At 36.2% G+C, this 22,707-nt stretch overlaps 1 protein-coding gene across 2 annotated transcripts in view; it reads left to right on the forward strand.

Moving 5' to 3' along the window:
- Positions 1-220: 220 nt before the first annotated feature.
- The window catches only part of cadpsb (Ca2+-dependent activator protein for secretion b), a 77,831-nt gene continuing 55,344 nt past the window's right edge, over positions 221-22,707 (forward strand). For both annotated transcript variants that reach the window (XM_084427050.1, XM_084427051.1), the window contains exons 1-2: positions 221-808; positions 22,178-22,291. In XM_084427050.1, coding sequence (XP_084283176.1) covers positions 470-808; positions 22,178-22,291 — 453 coding nt within the window. In that variant the 5' untranslated portion in view covers positions 221-469. The remainder of the gene's footprint in view (positions 809-22,177; positions 22,292-22,707) is intronic.

Here is a 22,707-nt window from a genome sequence, read left to right on the forward strand (position 1 = left end):
GTGAAACACAGAGGTCAGATGAAATAACAGCACATTCTCGGTGTCAACCATCCTCACCATTTTTGCGACCGAAAGGACCCGCTCTCTCATCCAGCACCGCGGACAGCGCCTGCGTCTCAAGCGAGCCTCAGCAGGAAGTGCCCATCATTCGCTCTTTTCATCGCGCGCGCCCCTCCCACCCCCTTTCCTCTCGAGTCCCTCGCAATGACTGGCGAACGGAGGCACAGCACAGAACACGTATGCAGCAGCAGCAGCATCTTTACTCTGGGCGAGTGAAGAGATTGCAGTGTCTGCTTCCGCACCCGAAAGTGTGTCAGGATATTCAAAATTCACCAACAGTCGACCAGCCCATCTGAATGCCGAACACTACGTCAACTAACTGATACCTTTCCACGCCGTAAATATCACATCGTGCGTTTAATTCGCTTGTACGGTTAAAGCGAGAGCAAAAAAAAAAAAATACAAAAAAATGTTGGATCCATCCTCCAGCGAAGAGGAATCGGACGGGATAGTGGAGGAGGAAAGCCGAGAGGTGATGGCTCCTCAGTCCGGATCCATTCGCATCTCCCCCAGCAGGACCAGCGAGAGCTCCGATAGGCTCCAAACCACCAGCCGAGGCTCCAGCGCGCGACCATCCAGCCCGAGTCCGTCGGCCGTCAGCGAGCCAGAAAAGGAGGACGTGGAGAAACTGCAGAGGGAAGAAGATGAACGAAAGAAGAAACTGCAACTCTATGTCTTTGTGATGCGATGCGTCGCCTATCCTTTCAACGCCAAGCAGCCTACCGACATGGCAAGGCGACAGCTGAAGGTAAGAGCACGAGGTGTCCGGGTCTCACCTTGAGAAAAACGTTATGCATCATAACGTTCCTTTTATGTCATGATATTATCAGCAAACATTGGATTAAATACGCCTGCACGTGTAGGGTGATATTACTCATAAAGTGAGGGAACATTTGTAAAAAATCACCATATCTTCATGGAACACCTATAAAATCACAGTCTTCACTGTCAGTCTGTTTTTTAAGCTCAGAAGGTCCTGTCGCGAGCCCCCCAAATTCGTGCACATTCGGTCAAATTCGGCCGCACGAGATGAGCTCTAATTATAGATATTCTTCTATATAGAGGTTGATGGACCAAAATAAAGCGGTGTCATTGCCGTAGTACAGTCATGTGACTCGTTCACATTGGAAGTCAGTGGTTGTGTGCAGTCTTGCGGCCATAGGATATTCAGTTCCATTTGCGCCATCTCTCGCGCCACTCATTCATCTTCCAAGGTGACTTTTGGCGTAACAGATGCGAACGCTGAATCCACTGTTCAGAAGGTCAAAAAGCATTACGAACGTATTTGTCATGTCACCTAATTTATGTAAATACTTAATCGTATTTTTACGAGTTAATTTTTACGCACTTATTTATTAAGGCATTTTGACAAGTCTAAATGAAATGCAATGTGTTTAGCAATTATCCTGAGAGTTTTATTTACAGACTATTGACTTGAGACTGGAAGAAACGAAAGAAACCTGTTTCAGTTACTAACATAAAAATGTTTCCTTGTTCAGAGAGATAGCCTATCTTTCAGAGGTCCCAACCAATTCCCCTCAGTTATTGATCCAAGCTTTTCACAACAACATGCTCTGAAACCACAGTTAACAGCTATTACTGCTATAGTAAAGTGACAACACTCCAGTCTTATACTTACATTCTTATCGCATTTGCTTCCATACGCTTTTAAATAAATTAAGAAAAAGCTAAAAGATTTTGATAATTAAACATTACAGTTCTAGAAAGACTGTTGTCAGTGTATGGATTTGACTGGACATTATGTTAGTGTTATTTTCATAGTATATGTAAAGAAAAGAAACAAGTATGGAAATTTAATTTCGGGCATATACATGTAACATGCATATACAGTGCTATGCATAAGTTTAGACACCCATGCTAAAGTTGACTAAAAAGAGGAATAAAAAATCATCTTTTGGAAATTGAACTTAATGCCTTAATTAAAAAAATTAGGAAAAATCAAACCTTTAAGGACACCAATTTTCTTTGTGAATGAATAATGTATCGCAAATAAATAAATGTTCTTCCTTAAAATACAGGGTGCATAAGTCTGGACACCCCTATGTTAAATTCCCATAGAGGCAGGCAGATTTTTATTTTTAAAGGCCAGTTACTTCATGGATTCAGGATACTATGCATCCTGATAAAGTTCCCTTGGCCTTTGGAATTAAAATAGCCCCACATCATCACATAGCCTTCACCATACCTAGAGATTGGCATGGAGTACTTTCCATAAGATCATCTCTCAATGCAAATCAAACCAGCTATTAGGCTAACTGAAATAAAACCATGCCAATCTCTAGGTATGGTGAAGGCTATGTGATGATGTGGGGCTATTTTAATTCCAAAGGCCAAGGGAACTTTATCAGGATGCATAGTATCCTGAATCCATGAAGTAACTGGCCTTTAAAAATAAAAATCTGCCTGCCTCTATGGGAATTTAACATAGGGGTGTCCAGACTTATGCACCCTGTATTTTAAGGAAGAACATTTATTTATTTGCGATACATTATTCATTCACAAAGAAAATTGGTGTCCTTAAAGGTTGGATTTTTCCTAATTTTTTTTAATTAAGGCATTAAGTTCAATTTCCAAAAGATGATTTTTTATTCCTCTTTTTAGTCAACTTTAGCATGGGTGTCTAAACTTATGCATAGCACTGTATGTGTAATGTAAATATCACATTTTAAAATAAAAAGCTATTTGACATTGTCAACGTAGCTGTAGATTTGGTTATGCAATATGGCTTCGTCAGAATGAGAACACGATAGACTCATTGAAAAGCTACGGATGTATGGGTTCCAAATTATTATTCAATGCTAGGCAGCATCACGTGAGGTCGAAGAGGTCTTTATAGATGTAAAAGCTGTGATCAATTGTATTGGAAAACCTATGTTTGTCATTACGAGATGTCAACGCTCTGATCTTCACAATGTGTGCTGATTCAGTCATGTAAGTCAGGGCTGGTGGTATTTGGGTCTTTACAATGAATCTCAGAGTTGAGTCACTGTTGAGGTCCTTTAGGTTCAGTAGAATCACTGCAGTCAATCACTTCAGTGACTCAGAATCATCCATGTGAATCATCGACATTGAAGGACTTCTATCAAGAACAGGGTCGAAAGAATGGTATAACTCATTTAAGACATTTAAGACAGCACTGACATCATTGAGATGCACATTATGGTGAATGGTAAAGATCAGTGGCTTTATTAAAAAACTTCTACATGCTGTAGATTCATGCTCCATCAAACCGAAGGTAAAGGGTTCCAAGATTCAACAAAAAGAGGCTGAAGCACTCTTGTGCATCAGGCTATCTTACAGAGTTGAATAACACTTTAAATAAAAAATCAAGTGTATAAGCGAAGGTGTTGTAGTGTTGTAATTGTATAAGCGTATAGGAGTGTAAGGTGTAATGTAACGTTTAAGGGAGTGTAATGTATAGTTTTGTGTGGATCAATATGTCAATGTTTATTGGATGTTGATTGTTGTAAACGTAGATACTGTCATGCAAGAAAAATGTCAGATTTGTCTGACAATAAAGTATTATATCATCATATCATATCGCAATAGTAGTTTTAAGATGAACTTTTCCCAATAGCATTCATTCAGTGAATTCAGTAAAAAAAAACATCAATACTCATTGCATATGGGCCTATTGATAACAGATGGAAAATAAAAAAAAACACATATGTACACATTAACTCCAATTTATTATACAAAATAACATGCTAAAGATAAAAACAATAAGTTCAAGCTATCAAAAACACTGTATTTTAGGTTTTTCTGGAGTGCCAGATGAAAAAGTTGGATACACACATTAGCATTTTGGGGTTAAGCTATCGTCACTAAAAATCATAATAATTAAAAAAATGTTCATCTCTTTAGGCTGCACTAATTTATTTGCAGAAAGCTTGACTAGTAGTTTTATGAGTGCTTATTCAGCTAATGTGATATCAGAGGAGTTCAGGGGATTGAAGGTAATGGCTGTAGCATATGTCTCATTAAGTAATCACATTTTTTCTATCTCAAAGAAAATCAAATCTCCTTTGTGCATTATTTCTTATGTGTATGGGGCAGCTTGATTTTCTTTCTCTGCTATTTGACTGCAAAAGCAGGTAAACAATATATGTCCTTTATCAGGTTAATGCTCACATGTTGATTATGATGTTACCTAAAATGTTATGTTATACTATAAAGACAATTTGGTCATGAAGGTTATTTTGTTGCAGGGAGAATGACACGTCTTGTGCTTCTATTCTGAGTCATTATGAAAGTTCTTAAAGGGATAGGTCAAAGAGGATAGTGGTTACCCATATTCTTTAATATAACTTTTTTGTGTTCAGCAGAAGAAAGAAATTCATACGTGTTTGGGGGTGAGTAAATGATGACAGAATTTTCATTTTTGAGTGAGCTATCCTTTTAAAGGGGCTATACATAGTTCCCACATGACGTCACAACATACGGGCATTTGCCGACCCGGCGCCATTTCTGAGGGCAGAACACAACATTCTTACAATGCAGAACATGAGAAGAAGAAGCTGAAACGGAAATTTTGTGATTAAAAAGTGAAAATGGTCATCTCCTGCTGGGTCAATGGATGTTCCAATCGTGCCGGAGGTTCAGTTAAATTTAGTTTTTTAGCATTTGCCGACCCGGCGCCATTTCTTGTGGGCAGAACAATAGTAGAAGAAGCTGAAGCGAGTTAATTTCGTGATAAAAAGTGAAAATGGTGATCTCCTGCTGGGTCAATGGATGTTTAAATCGTGTCGGAGGTTCAGTTAAATTTGGATTTTACAGTATACCCGTCATTAGACTTCGTGAATGTGAGAAGACTAAGCTTTTGTCAGAACAACGACGGAGGTTATGGCTGGCGAGTATAAACAGGAAAGAAACTCCCTCAAAACACGCAAGAATTTGTTGTTTTTTATTGCGAGTGTACACAAATATAAATTAACACTTTGCAGTTTGAATTATGTCCTGTATGAACAAAATGACGAGATATTAAAAACATACAAAAACAACATTGTTTCCACTGTTCGATCGCGCCCGCGACTCTCTCACTCTCACACACACACACATTCCAGCACGGCAATCTCAGATTATGTCCCTAAAGAACCCGCGTATAAAGTAGTTCCGCATTACATTAATTAATTTGCACGCGAGTTTTATTTATTTTCATACCGTGTATATTCATATTCATGCACATATTTCCAGGCTCGGAATTGCTCACATGTATTAAAACTCCTAGCCAATACCAGATAATGATACACATGATAATACTGTATCTGAGGCAAAGCTGCATAATCAGTGTTCAGTGCTTCCTTTGTTAGCGCATACGGATCCACACCATTTATGACTGAAATTTTCGCATTGTACCTCTCTCTGTCTTGTGTTAATAGTCTCTTTATAATCTCTGTCACTTTGTCTCTTCATGATTTTCATAACATTATAAATGGAAAGAAATATTCGAAATTTGCTTGTAAAACTCATAGACAGTATGGTAAAACATTGTAAACACAGCAGCTTTTGCCCTCAAAGATGGCGTCTCCGGGGAGGTCACGTGACATTAATTGGCCTGTGGGAACTATGTATATGTAGAATTCAGAAACCCTTGTCATTAGCGCACCAGTGGCTGTTAAGTGAATTGTAGCCAGCAACTTGCAAAAATCCCGATGTTGTCCACAAAAATGAAAGCAGTGAGAAAGCAGGAGATAGAAAGCATCTGATCTTAGCGATATGGATATTTTCTTTTTTACATTTTCAGTATAAGCTGTTCACGCATTGACAATAAAAATGTGATTTATACATACAAAAATACATGAGAATTCTTACAGCCCCTATAAAGGTTAACTAAAGCCATATGCATTGGACATTATAATCTATTATAATATAATATTTTGTCCTTTAGTTATAAATCACATCATATGTTGAGAATATCATTATTAAATTTGCTGTCAATTTTACATCCACACTCTTGGGCTGTACTCTTGCATCCATTCTCTAGAGTGTAGCTGCTAGCTAATAACAAAACTTATTCGATTTTTGCTTATTCGCAAAATACCTTGAAGCATTCTAGTGTGCAGTGAGTGTTTGCTGTTGAAAGCAATCAAATCCAGAATTAGATTTAAAATCTTTTCTCTTCTAAAAGGCTGCCTTCCTAGTTTGTTTGAGTTTTTTTTTATTTTTCATTTAAGTTTGGCGCATCTGAAAGGCTTATCATTGTTCATGTCTCCAGCAAACTACTCATTAGTCAGCCGTCCTCTGCTCAGCCAGTCCATTATAAAATTCAATAATGTTGAATGACAGCCTCATTGTTTCTATAGCATGTGAATCACATTTCATTCTCTTTGTTTTTAGTCCAGGAGGTTACCTTTACTGTTGGTTTTGCCTTAGACTAATTTGTATGCTGTCATCAGCGTCTCCTGTACTCACCCTGGATCTTCTCTCATGAGCCTCTGGTCTGGGCCGACAGCTCTAGCTTGAACCCCAGATGATACAGGCACACGATAGAGATCTCTCAGCAGTTTTGTTCATGGGCCTTGGGGGAGGATAGAATTTCAATTATCTGTATCCTTCCCGTCTTTGATTTCATCACTGATAGATGGTAGATGTCCCCCTGTTTCAGCAGATAAGGTGGTCTCATAACAAGGACACATCTTACAGACTCCCAACCCTCTAGCTTTTTGTTGCACCTATAAACTGAAACATTAAGATTTTCAACAGATCAGTACATACATCCCGCTGAGGTATCACTCCTCGCAGAGTAATACTGATGGTGACAGCTTTCAAGGGCTCGTTGTCTTTTACTTAGCTGGCTAAGCACATCTTTTTGTCATTTCAGATGAATTTATCTGCTGATGAGGTCTTCTTTCCTGCCCTTTTCTCCTTTAGCTTTATTTTCATCTTTATCTTCTAATGTGTTTGACCTAATTACCTGCTATTTTAGGTCGCAATTACATGTTTGCGTAATAGGATCTGCTTTTAAAAGACATTAAGGTTGGAATCTGTATCAAATTTCAATAGGCCTAAAGTAAAAATCTTATAAACATTTCTATAAATGAAATATAATAAATATGAATAATTAAATTTATTAGAAATATACAACAAAGTTAGTTCTGGTTCTTGTATTTCATTCTTTTTTTTTTTCACCGACTATTTCTGCAAGTTATATAGTTACACCAGTAGGTGGCGACAAGTGATAGTTTTTAGGGGTTATTTGAATCATTTTCACTCAAACAATTTGTGATTCATTTAGGAACCAGCCAAGTACGAGTGAGTCATTCAGTTGTTCACAAACACACAGGAATTGCGCAATGGTAATTTTACTGTGGCTATGTTCATAACTTTTTGCTGGCGGAGCAAAAATAAATGAAGTAACTGCCGATGTTGTGTCTAAAGTAGAATAGTATTAATGTCTTGTTTACATAACTGGTATATTAAAGCACAAAGCATTATTAAGTTTAGAGAAGATGTCTTTTAAAGTATTTTCTAGAATAAAATATTTGCAATATAGTTTTGCAGTATCTGAATATTTGATTTAAATATATAAATATGTAACAACTGCTTTATTAGATTTATTATACATTGCTTTATTATACAACCCTAAATTGAGTCAGGATAAGGCTTTTATGCTCAGATTAAGAGATTCACATCGGTCTTGAGGTTGCACATTTACATTGTCATCCGTTGGTGTGTACGTTTGCATGTGATATCACATGTTGACAGGTTTAGCTTGACTATTGTTTGTATTGCGCAGTCACACCTTTGTAAAGGCTTTTGACCTTGTGAAAAACAGCATAGACAGACTGCGGTGTTGTACTGTCACTCACAGCTAGGCTTTTATCTATGTACAAGCCTTTAGTGGATGCCTATTTGCGATCTAAAACCAATGGCCCTGTTTAGATGCGCAGCGGGTCTGCTGTTGCATTGCAAGGAAACATATTTGTGCATAAATGTGAAAAATGTATAGGTTAGGTTATAAATTGATGGAAATATACTGAACTGCTGGTCTCAGATGAGATGCATCACCTTGTGTCTTTCATTAATGCAATGTCTGGTGTTCACACACTAAAATGTGCCTATCTAGGAGAAATAATGCCTGTCCCATTTAAAAGGCTTTACAATAAATGTCTGCATTGCTGTAGGGCTTGCAAAAGGAGATAGTGAAAGTGTTTTCCCTTTATTACAAGAGGCAAGCACATGAAAGATGGGTGAATGGGTAATGAACTCAATCAAACTCTGTGTTTCAGAGTATTTAGCACAATCAAACCCAATGAGAATGACCCTACAGGCCTTCTCTATATGGTCTGAGAGCCCCACTGGTTTGGCCTGCTGGCCACATGATTTTATTCTTGTTCAGACAGAAAGGCAAATCAGAGCAGCTTTGTGTGATGGATGAAGTTACCATGCCTGTATCGAGTTGCCAGGCTCACAAATTCAGTTTCATTCTCCACTGATTTCCAATTGAGGTCTTTTACGGAGCGACACTACCAGCATGTATTGTGCGTGCGTGTGTATAAAACCTCTGCCGCAATCCCACACGCACATGTTGAAAGACAGGCAAAAGTAACAAGAGGAGAGGACAAGACTGGAAAGAGAAAAATCAAGATAGAAAGGATAGACAAATGTCTAATTATTAATAAAATGTATTAATAAATCAAATTACTTGTCCATTTTAAGTTCATGAGGATTTTCATTGCAACGACATATTTAAGAAAATCTCTTGCCGTTTACTGACTAAAGCATAAGATTAAGTAAGGATCCAACTTTCATAAATCAAATTTGTAGAGCAGTGAAAACTGAAAAATATGAGGGAAGAAAAACATACAAATCACTCAAAAAACAACAGCAACCAATCCATTTTGGTCTTGTCTGTGATGGGCTTTGAAATGAAAAACAAAACTGCATTTGCATCAATAAGCCCAAATACATATATTACTATAAATTATAATTCAAGTGATGCTTTGTTTTCTAGCAAAACAAAAATTCCAGGCAAATGTTGCACACATGACACAGTCTGTAACATCATTAATGCAGTGTGGGTTGTGATTTTATGAGGTATTTAATTTAAAACAGGTCAGTGAGAATGGGAGAGATTAATGGATCCACATTATATTTGCTATTTTGGTTTCTGTGTATGTCAAATCACTGACAACTGACATTTATAGAACAGTTATGTAAGCACATTTATTTTGCCAAAATGCTTGAAACAAGGCTTTTGCTGTTAAAGACAGCCAATTGTTGAACAGACATGTCCCCGTCTTTCCTAAACCACACCCTCAAAGATTCATTCGAGATGGAGCAGGACAGCAGCAGCACATCTCGGCGTTGTCTAAAACAACAGGAGGAAAACAGCATTCTCGCATGACAAACTAACAACTGACAAACGGCTTATGAAAGTAAATATGGCATTTAATGAGAATGATCTGCTTCAGCTATCACACTGTTGCTTCTCTTTTATGGGCTGCCCGATCAATCACTCAGAATGACTGACGGGCAGAAAGCACCTCAATGTCTTCGGATTGACTCAGAAAACAATTTGACCTCAGCCAGTAGTTTCTTTTTTTAAATTTAATTCACAGGTGTGATCATTTTGTCCATAAAAATCCATTAAAAACCGTTCAAAACAAGTTCGACTTCCCTATTGTGACTTATCTGAGTGAAATAGCCTAGAAAAAATGAAGGGCGGGACTTGATTTTGTCCATCGGGAATTGATTGGATCATTGTGGTTTGCTATTGCTGTGATCTCATATGAGTGACAGGTTGCCCCCATACACAAAAGAATTGTATTTGAAATATATTTTCTGGATATGTTTTGGAATATATGCAAATATTTGAAATTGGCCCAATAAATATATTTCATACTTATATTTCATATATTTTTGTTATATTTCAGAATATATTTCAATGTATTTGGAATATATGCCACATATATTTTTGACACTTTTGGGGACCCGTACAGAAAAAAATACATTGAAATATATTCTGAAATATAACAAAAATATATGAAATATAAGTATGAAATATATTTATTGGGCCAATTTCAAATATGTGCATATATTCCAAAACATATCCAGAAAATATATTTCTTTTGTGTATGGGCCCCGCCCTCGCGCCAGTAAATACATCATCAGAGAACAGATGTCGCTGCTTGGACGGGAAGTTATTTTCATTAAATATTATGAGTACACATACATTTTTTTAAATAATGATGCGAACGGATAATAATACATGAAACTGGACTATTGATGTTTGCTGGTTGTTTACAGGGATTCTAATACTTAAGGAAAAATATATGTTTTTATTTAAAAAAAAAAAAAAAAAAAAAAACATTTAAACCAATACAGAAAGCATAGAAATGAATGTTTAATTCCAATGGAGAATATTAAGGGTTGAGGAGAGACATAAGGGTCTGCAGTGAAGGGAACAGGTTGAGGACACAACAATGACAGCGACACTAATAGAAAGAGAGTGGAGGTCAGACAGCAGATTAGAGCCTGAGAGACGGCAGCGGTTATGGCAGCTGGATGGAGAAGGAGTTAGTTATGAGAGGTTACTGTGGAGATAAGAGGATGTTTGATAGAAAGGCCAGAGCTGGATCTCCTCTGATGAGATTTGGAGATTCTGAAATTACCTTATTAATATAACAGGGTGAGAGGGATGAATTTTATCGGTTCATTAAGCACACTGAGAGAAAAGGACAGGTGAGGAGAGGAAGAGAACGTGAGAGACTGGCAGATTCATTTTGTCAGAAGTAATAACATCCAGCTGAAAGGTTCTTAAACCTCTTTTAGCAGGTCATACACATTTGAGTGTGAATTATTAATTAGTGGAATAAATGGTGGCTATTTTTAGTGCTGCTTTAATTAACTTATGACCCAGAGAGTAAATTTAGCCTAGCACTTTTGAAAATAAAAAATTCTGATAAATGTAATATTGATTCATCAATATATTGATAAATGGACACACACACACACACACATATATATATCATTTTAATAATATACATGCATACATACTACATAGCATGACATTTCAAGCAGTGTGAATGTGGACAACAGAACATTTTATGCATCCATATTATTCATTAATCAAAGCTCATTCTAAAGGCTGTGTTTGAACTTTTGGAACAGTGTATTTATTGCATTCCTAAAGAGCCAGAGCAGTGTGTGTTTGAAAATGTTTGCTTTTGCTGATTTTTTTGTTCATATATTTAGGGGCATTGCAGTATGTGTGGAAGTCTGTATTTGTATACATATTCTTCATGGCTTTTTAAATAAGTGTTGCTTCGAGAGAAGTCTGAGAATGACGCTGAGATGAGGGACAGCTCAAGCTATTTGAGCACTTTTCTGTAATGATTAAGAACAGAATAAGAGACCCAAGGATACCATAAAGTGCATTTATATAACAGAGATCAGACAGAAATAGGGAGAGGTGATGTTTTGTTTATGTGAGTTTGTCTTTATTTTAGGTAATGAAGATGATACCTAATTTGTAAAAATTGTTAAAAGTATATTCATTATGTGGTTGTTTTACATGCTTAAGAAGATCATGAATGTGCGTTCACACTTACCATATTTCAGGGACTAGGGGTTACTCACTTCTGCCCTAATAAAGCTCCTAATGAGACTTCTAATATTCATGGAAATAAAGTGTCCTGCCTATGGTGATAAATTAGAGGCAAAACTTATGTGTAATTTATGTTGCTATTCAGCACTAATTGGCTTCTCATATTTGTGCACTTTGAAGATAGATGGCTCAATTAACAATGAGAGAAATAATAACAACCCTCTCTAGTGCAGAAGCAAACCAAAAATAAACCTTGATTTGGCGCACAAAGGAATATATTGAATTTTTATGGTTTTATTCTGCTTTAATGCCCAACCCAAAGCCTACATTTTTACCCAGAGCTGAAAAACAGAACATCACAAAATAACAAGGCAACTAAACGTTGTGTTCACCATATTGTATAGCGTTTAAATTAATTTTCTACTTATAAATTGTAGGATGTTTAGTAATCTACGAATGTGATTAAAATACTTAATATTTGTATTTTAATCAACATTTCAAAAATGTAAAGATTTTTTTTATTATTTTTATTATTATTAATCTTAAAGGATGTTTGTAGATTTTGGACACAACTGACACGGGAGAGTTAATTAGTCAAGTGGGAACAGTTATTGGCTGTCTGATGCTGATAATCTCAAAACAGTCTGGCCAATATTTATGTCCATCACTAGCCTTGAGGTTTTTCCGCCTAGAGGCATGGAGAGTAGGATGAAAGGAAGTAGTATTAGCCAGAGTGGAGGAGGAAGATTGTGTCACACAATGTAGTGTGATGAACAGCAGTAGCTACTAGTTGTTGTGGCACTACAGCCGTGTCGCTCTAGGAGAGCTGCCTGAACCCTTATTCTAAAGCTTGTGAACGATTTTTCTCATGCCATCGCTGCCACACACCCACTCTCCCCCTTGTGAACTAGAACACTCTCTCTCTCTCTCTCTCCCTCCCTCCCATACAGCTTTTTCCATATCCTATAATCCATTACAGCACTAGCACTCCTTCCTTTCACCCCCTATCTCTCCCTCTCCCTCTATTTCCTGGCAGACCGGCATGACCTTCTGTTTTTCTCAAGGTCTCTATTTCGACATTGAGCGCGTGAAGAGAGCATCTATTACATTTAAGCATGAAAGCTCCCTCTAACCCCCTTTCATCCCATCATTTTTAAGGGGTGGTGGCACACTTTTTAGCAAATTAAGATTATAAGAGCATAGCTATTGTTTTGCATGCAAATATGACCTGGATTCATATCCTGACATATATACATATATTGTATATACAGTATTTTTTTTCTTCTGCCTCATGTTATTCTTACATCAGTAATATAGAAATGTTTCTATATTTTTGGATATCTGATAAAAAGCACAATAAGGACATATTGGCGACATCGAATACCAATATATGAACGTGCACACTGCTTTAGAAATGTACAAAACCTTTATACTGATATTCTAAATATATTTACAAGGCACATTTGATTATTATAGAAATATTTTTGATCCCCTAATAACATCTGTACCTCTAAACCTCTAACCATAAAAGAAATGTAACGGATAAATGCACAGTGACAATAATTTTAGTCACAATATGGTATACAGTGACTAAAATTGTAACATTTTTTTAAATCTCTCAAAGAACAAAGTGCAAATTATAATGTCAAATTAGGAAAATTCATTGTCACTGAACATATTTTACAAATGTCATTTATTAAATACAATAAATCAAGTTGAATTGCAGTCATTCAGTATTCTTTGAACCCTAAATGTCAATACATAAATTAAGTGTTTCATTGACTATTCAAACATATGAAAATGTGTGTTCTACAACAGCACTTTACGCACAAATACTTAAAATTACTAATGTTTTTTAAATATATTTAAAATCATTCTAAATTGTCACAATCAAAATCCATTTAGCTGAAGAGGAACATGCGTGTCGTTTTTGTCATAGTTTGTCTGATCTGACTGCATCTTTTCTGTCAGAGTAGCATTAATTCTTCACAGGAGGAAGCCATCTTACAGAGGCTGTGTGTCACATGGCACAAGTTCGTATTTTTAGCTGGATTAGTGGAGTTTCAGTGCTTTCACCCACACACACGTTAGCTCTCTCTGAGACAGACACACACACACGCCCATTAACTCACTGAGCACGCTGTAGCTTTTTTCTGTCACACACACTACTTAGATACCTCTCAGCTCACACAGAAGCACCAAAAACCTTCTAAAGGCACTCTCTGTCTTTCCATCGCATGAGACTTTTCACTTTCCCCATCATTTCCCCCACTTTACTCCCTTACTCACTCTGAACATGTCTTTTTCTTCTCTCGTGCACAAAGAAAAAAGCTGGCTGTGGGCTCTTGTGATTAAAATGCTACGGTTTCACAATCCATTGAAGCGATATATTCTGTTCTGCCGATAGATACTTCACCAACACCCAAATCCTACAACGCATAGTCTTATTGTGCTGTCAATATGCTGATAGAATGTTAGTAAGACAAAGTGCACACACACACACACTAGTCGAGGTCCGGCGATTTAATTTAACATTAGGCATTTTGGTGTGTGGTAAAGTTTTGTGTAAGCAAATGCAAAGTATTCCGTTCGCATTTCCTCTAACACTACTGCTCTGAAACGAGCTTCTCTTGCTTTAAGGCTTTATGTCTATTCTAGAATTCTGTATATGCTTGAGGTTGTTTCAAAGGAATGTTTTACAACAGTGTTTGCAAGGCAGCAAAAGAGCTGTTGTACTGAATGCCAGCACAGCTGTTCATGAAAGTAATTTTGCTTTTGTACAACAGCTCTATTAACAACATATTCTGCATTCTTTTTTTCTGTAATTTTTAAAATTGTTTTAGCAAGACTTTCTGACAGCAATGCAACATTATATATACTATTATTATATAAAGGTTATATTCAAAAATGTTTACATTAACACATATTAAGCTCAATGATTAAGATCAATAGATATGATCCTTAGATATTGCTGAACATCTGTCTTCAAAATTTAAAAGCAATGGCTAATTTCTCCATGTTTACATTTATGTATACTAAATTCAGATGATAGCTGTAGCAAATGACAACAGAAATATTCCTTATGTTAATGAACAGACTGTGCATTAGTGGTGGGTATTTTTTTCCGTGACTCCTCTTGCACGTTTCATGGATATGCCATAGGAGTCGACAGGTTTCTATCTTTGAGTGAGTCATTCATTCCTTTTTTCCGATTCGTTCAACGCGCTATTTCATTCAAGAACGAAACATTCAATCATTTACTCAACCGATTCATTCAAAGCGCTGTTGTTAGAATGAGTCATGAATCATTCGCTCAACTGATTCAAGACACTGATTCATTTAGGAAGAAAACACACCGCCGTGATAACGCTGTGACTATGTTTGGAAATATGTTCGTTGTCAGAGCAAAACCAGACCAATTAACTGGAAATATTGTGTCTAAAATGTTAACTTTCAACGTTTATTGAACTGGTAAAATGCAGTGTTAAACTCACAAGCGAGCTATTTTTCTGAAAACCTGCTTTTGGATTTTTCTTCCTTGTCCTCATCATCCTCTTACTTTAATAATGCTCGCTTGACTCAATCACCTTAAGCAGAGTTGATGTGAAGTTCAGTTATGCTGAAGGACACGCATTCAAATGGAATCCAAAACGGAGATATTAGCATGCCTTTCAAACAGCACTGATGAGGTGCAAAATGCTGGTTTGCACGGTTATTCGTTCATTTTCGATGTAATGTGCTACTGGGGACTGCACAGTAGAGTGCCGGTCTCTGCCTTGTGGCTCAGAGACACCAAAACTAACCAGCTGCTATCTTCAGCACTGGCCTTGTGGGTCCATAGCACTTCTGCGCTCCGAGCATCATGCTAAACATAGAAAATGGCATGAAGGGACGCAGGGAGGGGAGAGGAGGAAAAGAGTTGCGGGCTCCAGGACAATGCAGAACATTCTGTTCCCCATTGGCAGATCAGTATCCCTGAGTTCCAGTGAGTCCGATGAAGCTGCTGGGTAATGATTGGTTAGGGCAGTTTTGCAATGCTGATTTTGCTCTAACGATTGAACCATGTAATCAGAGTGTTCATATTATTTTACGCTATATCTCTGTGTTTGTATTACTGCAGTGCTGCGTGTTTTGTTTCCTTTCATTTGTTCACTGTACAGCAAGCATTATGAAAGTACATGACTCTTTTGGTATTTGATGTCTGGATATTCTCAATGGCACATAATACAAATAGCATCATCATACAACCAAATGAGTATGCATTATCTTAACCACACTATCTCATTCATTCAGTATTTCATCTCATATAATACATGTGTGATTGTATAATACAAATATGTCTTATGTCATCAAATTGAATATTTTCATTTCATATTATATTAAAGTGATATTTCAAATAATTTGCCAGGCTATAAAAATGAAAATGACTGTTAATTATTCATGTTACATAGTGCTTGTACTTAGTGTTTGCATTGTGGTAATACCTGCTTCCCAAAGCAGCACATAAATTACTCTTTATCAAGTAGGATTTATATAATAAAATATAATATAATACTTTGTCTCTACAACAGGACAGTGTAACCAAACATGGAAATAGCATTCTAGATGTTTTAAGTCCCGGCTTAGAATACTGTTCAAAAGTTTGAAGTCAGTAATTGATCAGAAATTACAGACTTATACACCGTTACAAAAAAAATTCTTTATTAAATAAATACCTTTCTTTTAAACTATTCATTTATCAAAGAGTTCTAAAAAAAATGTATCATGGTTTCTACAAAAATGTTAAGTAGCACAACTGTTTTCAATAATAATAAGCAATAATTATTGAGCGCTGAATCAGCATATTAGAATGATTTCTAAAGGATCATGTGGAACTGAAGACAGTTTAAATTATATTAAAATAGAAAACAGTTATTTGAAATTGTAATAATGTTTTTTAATATTATTGATTTTACTGTATTTTTTAATCAAATAAATGCAGCCTTGGTGTGCATAAAATACCTCTTTTTTTAATTCTTGAATTTAGTGCACAATAGCTCAGCAAAATCAAAATGCATTAATATAATTTATTTTGTGTGTTTTGTCTCATACAAACTTTGAAAGCAAGTGGGAAGTGTGTTCCTTTTGAAATTTAGCCTCTTGTTCCATTTCATTTAGTTGTCTGGGTGTAAATTTGACAAACACCTTCATTTTCTCTCCCCTATTCAGTTAAGTAACACTTTTTTTTTCATCTACACCTTTTTTAGGTGCCAGGCTTGAATGTAAGAAATTGAAAGCCCAAATCCAAAAACAAATTTACATTGAGATAGCTTAAAATTAAATTAGGTTTAATTGAACTTTATTTTCTTGTTTTACGAAAATAATTAAGATGCACAATTAAGATTGGATGCAAACGTGATACTTCCCCCTCTGTGGACTAACATTGAAATCACTCGTCCACATTTCCTATCTTTTTCTCATGCATCATCTCTGGCCCACAGCTAAAGCTGCTGCACTCATGCAATTATCATAATTACTAAAGACTCTGCAGTCTGCTGCTGAGTGTGCACACGCACACACTGAAAGCTGTTTCTTCATTCACACAAAAGAAAAGGAACACTTGTTTTTCACACGGATGAAATGTAAATGACTCTATAAATAAGATGCGGCTGCTGAAATGATAACGTTATAGCAGGAGAATGGATTCATCAGGGGACGTTGAAGTAAAAAGCACTGTTGATAGTATTTCCAAAGAAAGAGTGTCTCTAGTATGATTATGTGAAGCTGAAAAAGACAGTAAGTCAACAATGTTCAAGGCAGATGAACCATCTTTTAAGTCTCGTTAAGTGATTCTGTCGAATTGCTCATTGGAGAAATCACTTGACTAGTGCAGTTTTTCATCCTGTGTTGACATATTTCCTATTGAAACGGGAAGTTAGGGCTAGATATATTGGTTTTTGCCTGTAGGTTGCAGAGGAGGAACATTCTTATATTAATTGGACATGGCAGCAATGTTCCACAATTTGGGAACAATTTATTATGATAAAAATGCAATATATATATATATTTTTAAGAGATCCAGGTTTGCTGTGCTTGTTTGTTGGGCAGCATTACTTAAAATAAATGTGCATTCTCCCCTGGTATAGTGACATTTAGAGGTTAAAATAGTGTGTTTGACTGAGTTTGTAAATGAATCATGCTGTTACAGGGTAATCATGATAAGAGGGATCCAGAGGGAATCTATAGGACTTCCACTTGGGAGGATGGGGGTGGATGTACCATTAAAGTACTGATGGATATTGGCTACTCTGTTATGAGAACTATATGAGTGCTTTGTACAGACTAATGTAATTATATATATTTAAAAAAAAAAAGGTGATAATCTGTACTGTTACACCTTTAAACACAAAAACACAATTGCTATTTTAGTATAATTTATATACAATTGTAGTATTTGTTAATTTAAATATTAAATATTTTCAGTTTTCATTTTCATTTTAGTTTAAAGGCACAGTATGTAAGTTTCGCTGCTAGAGTTCGCTTATTCAAAACAGTAACGAAGGCTTATAGCTTGATGACACCGTGAATGAGCTTGGAATCATGGAGGCGTCATATTCACCTCCACAGCTGATGGAAAACAATCCAACGGGACTCAGGCAGAAACCATGTTCATGCATGAGCTAATGTATTAAAGTTGCATTAATGTTAATAACTGTGTGGTATGAAGCAGGGCACAGCCGAGAGACAGGGACGTTTTACATTGCTGTATTTATTATGCTTACAAGCTGCAGTCGGCCGCTGCCGCTCCTTTCATTTAATTTTATTGTTTGTTTTTTATGAGCAAAGTTGTATTTAATATCTGCCTCCTTCTTCCCTGAACTTGAACTTTGTTGCAGTTACATTTGATCACATCAATTCACATTGTTTTATTTAATTCTAATGAAATAGGCGAAATTACTACTAATACAGGTCACTTTTTTGGACTAATTAAAATTGTGGGGCAACACAGCACTGTTTTACTTGGTCAAAAAAATTTAGGTTAAAAAAAAGTTATGTTAAAACATTTCTCTGTGCGGTGGCTTGTTGCACATTGCAGTAAGCTATATCGATTTTTAATAAAAGCTAGATGCCATTTATGTTGCTAAATGACATGCAGTTTATTTAAAAAAATTGTATGGTGCAGAAAATGCTTTGCTACTGTTACTGTGCCTGTAAGTTTTAGTAAATTTGTTATGTGCTTTTGCCATTTTTATTAGATTTTTAAATATTTCTGAATTGCTATTTTTATTTCAGATTTGTATTTAGTATAGGTCGGAGGCACTAAAGTTACATGATGAGGAAAAACCTATTCAATTTATAAGCGGTTTTCCTCATGGGGACCAAAAAATGTCCCCTCAAGGACAAGGATTTTGGATATTGCCATCTTTGTGGGGCATTTTGTCCCCATAATGTTGGGTTTACCTGGCCTAGACCTGTCAAGTTAGAGTGTTAACATACATCACCTCCTGTATGCCCGTACCTGGCCTTCATAAAAACCATTCTGCAAATAAGAAAGAGAAAAGCACACTCGGATATATCGAGGGCTGCAAGCTTTTCCTCAGGGTTATAGTATTCTCTGTACAGACAGTTCAGAAGGCAGATAGAGTCAACTGCCATGTGTGTGTGAAGTAGAGAGGACAGTAGCAGAGAGATGAACACAGATGGTGCTGTGATGCCTCACAGGCACATGCTACTTTGTACTTTTCCACCTTCCTCCTACACACTTGCTCACAGAAAACCCTGTTTCCTTTAGATTTTGTCACACTGGTGGTTTCAAGATAAACGGCAACATAACTTTTTTTTGTTTTTGGTATGCTTAGCAAGCCACCATATGCATGACAGCGCAATAGAGCACAATTCGAGGTTTTGAATGTTTCAGTGATGTGATGAAAACAGGGATGTAAGCTAGAAAAAAGCAATACAATAATGCATGTCATTGTATAATTGTACTGTACAATATATCTAATAATATAGTATATGTTAGGGAAAATGTACAGTCAGCCAGTCATTTTTTCAAATTATACTCTGACAAAGTCATTAGGAGGAGGGAGATTATATTTTGTGATAATGATTGGCTCACTGAAAACTCTTCCGCTTATTACACTGGTACTTACCAAATGAATAAATAAAAAGTCATGAAATATTGATTTGAGTTTATTTTATTGTGTGGGGAGAAAGAGAGAAGGGATACGAGAGACATGAAACTAGCATAGCTGTGTAGAACAAAAGTTACCAGAGAATATGTTCCTTATGAAAATGTTTGACCGCAGGAGGATCGACCAATCAGGATCAAGTATCCCAGAGAGCCATAGTACATATGCTATGCAACGCTTTACAATAAAATAGTGGTTTTCAAGTAGTGAACCTGCTCTGAGGACATGGATAAGCAGTACTAAATGCAAATAATAAAATTAATCTAACCTTATACAATGGTCTTTTAAAACTTTTCAATAGATCAACCTTTAAAAAACAAGGGAAAAAATATTTAAATGTTGATGTCAAATGTAGTGTGTCCAAATGAAAAGAAAACGCGACCCAGCTAGATTAAATACTGGTTTAACAAGGATGGTTTGTGCGACCACAATGCGTTTGTGCTGTTAGTTATTGCCTCTGTTGTTAATTGCACTGACATTACATTACAGCCATTAAGCGTTAATGCACTTAATGGCTGTTCCCTTTCTCATATTCAGCAGCCTAATGTAATATTTGGCCCAATGTTTGCTCCATGTGTTAGGCTGATAAATCACACTTTGCTGTTTGTACGTTTACAGTATTGACATTTTCCTATTTAACCTGTCATGTCACAATGTCACAACTTCTTGTTGGGCACTTCATGGTAATGTTGGACATGAGAAAATAACTTTTTTTTTTTTTAACAGCTCCCTTTTGACAGCTCCAAGGCTTTCGTGAAAACGGCAGTTTCTTTCAGTTTTTCCGCTCCGTTTGGCCTAAAACACTGTGTTCGGGGTCATCCAGTTTGAAATGTTGACTACAAATACAGAGTTTTTTTCAGATTTTCCATCGCGGCGTTCTCTCCATATTTAAGATTCTTTGCAGCCTTTAGCCACTGCCTACAATGAGCTGAATCCTTCACTGGAAACTCACTAGTCGACATCATTATGACAAAAAGTTTGATGAGAAGTATTTCCTACAAAAACAAGGCAGTATTTGACTCTGGTGAAGCGAATCCATAGCAGACTGGTGGGAGTGACCTTGGACGGCAACATGCCCAGTGCATTATGGGTGTTTGGGTATTTGGCAAAAGGGAAGACAACAGCCTTTTTTCTCTGTTTTCTCTAGTCAGGTAGCACTGATTAGGCAGCCAAGTTTTTTTGAAAGCCTCTTTTGTTAGCAGTAAAGTACCCTTTTAAACAGCTCTTTCAATGTATGTAATAATATAATATAATCTATTTCTAAAATATATAAGTTCGTAGTGATTTCTCAAGCTACCCCTAAAAATAAATAATATAATTCTAAAATGTGTAAAATTATATGTTAAATAAAATATTATAGAATTTTTGAGTGAGCTTTTTTTTTTTTTTTTTTTTTTGGTTTTCTTTTAATAATAATAATAATACATAATAATAAACAATTTCATTGTGTTGGGGTACCACATTATATCTATTGTAAAATCTGGGTCCTGAAGCAAAACCGGTTTATAACCACTGCCATAAAACACAGTGGCACTGTAACTCTCAGAGCTTTGCGCTTCTGCTTTATATGATGAGGAGGAGGAGGAGGATACTGTTTGGCCTGCTCTTTTTCTCCTTCACAACACTTCTCTCATTCTGTTGCTTACTCGTTCGTCACTCTGTCATCTTGTGCCCTGATGACATTCAGGCAGAGTGATGAATCACATCGGGGGAGAGAGAGAGAGAGAGAGAGAGAGACAGAGAGAGAGACAGAGAGGAAGTTGAAGAGGCGTTCAGTGAAATACAAGATGTATTATGCATGAAAAATCAACATATTTAAAAAATACGAAGGACTTAAGTACACAATTTCTGCGAGGGAAAGTTAAAATTAGAGCGTGCAAGTGAGAGAACTAGTGTGAGAAAGATGTAGCTAGAGATATCTGGCTGTGAGAATAGAGAGAATGTGTGTTATTGAGTTTGAAGGTGGGTGTGTTTTTTTTTCTTCTTAAAGCAGAAAGAGTATTTTTAAGTGTAGACTTGAGAAGAGACTACTTGTGGGAGTGTTTTGGTAAAAACAAGGATGTATTAAATGTCTCTTGCTAATAAAAAGAAACCCACTGTCCTTTGTCATTTGTTTCTGAAAAATCTCTAACCCTTTTGCGGCAGCACATCATTTACTTTAGTCTTGAACCGCTATAGATCTGGATCCATATCTGAATGTGCAAAAACAGATTTAACGGAAACCATTTAAGATCAAGTCACTGATTAAAAAGATCTCATTTATAATGTTGTATTATCTATAAAAATAACAGATAAATGCACTGGTCTTGTGAAATATTTCTGCGTTTTCACAAATGATCAGAATTTTGACTTTTTGTTCTTTCATTTCTCCTTGTAGATCACCAAGCAGCAGCTGCAGACCACTAAGGACCGCTTTGAGTCTTTTCTCAAAGGAGACACACAGATTGTGGCGGATGAGGCCTTCATCAACGCTGTTCAGAGCTATTTTGAGGTGAATTATCATTGCAACAGCTGAATGAAATTGACCCTTATCTTGCTCAAGTAATCACCCATGGCATTATTGGTTGCTCAACCAAAATGATTGGTTTACAGTTTTTTTATTCAAAAATCTACCCTTAAACATTTAAACCAGCCTCAAACTGGTTTGAGAACATATCAGACTTTTTTTTTTAATTAGACATGTTATGTTATGTTATAGTATGTTATGTTGCTGATATTCATTTTCTACTATATTATAATGATTTATACGCTACTGTTCAAAAGTTTGAGGTCAGTAAGATTCAGTAAGTAAATAATGCTTTATTTAGCAAGGATGCATTACATTTATAAGTGACAGTTACAGACATTTATACTGGTGTAAGATTTCCATTGTAAAATAAATGCTGTTCTTTTGAACTTTATATTCAT

Source organism: Rutilus rutilus (assembly GCF_951802725.1).
Source record: "Rutilus rutilus genome assembly, chromosome: 12".
Taxonomy (NCBI): domain Eukaryota; kingdom Metazoa; phylum Chordata; class Actinopteri; order Cypriniformes; family Leuciscidae; genus Rutilus; species Rutilus rutilus.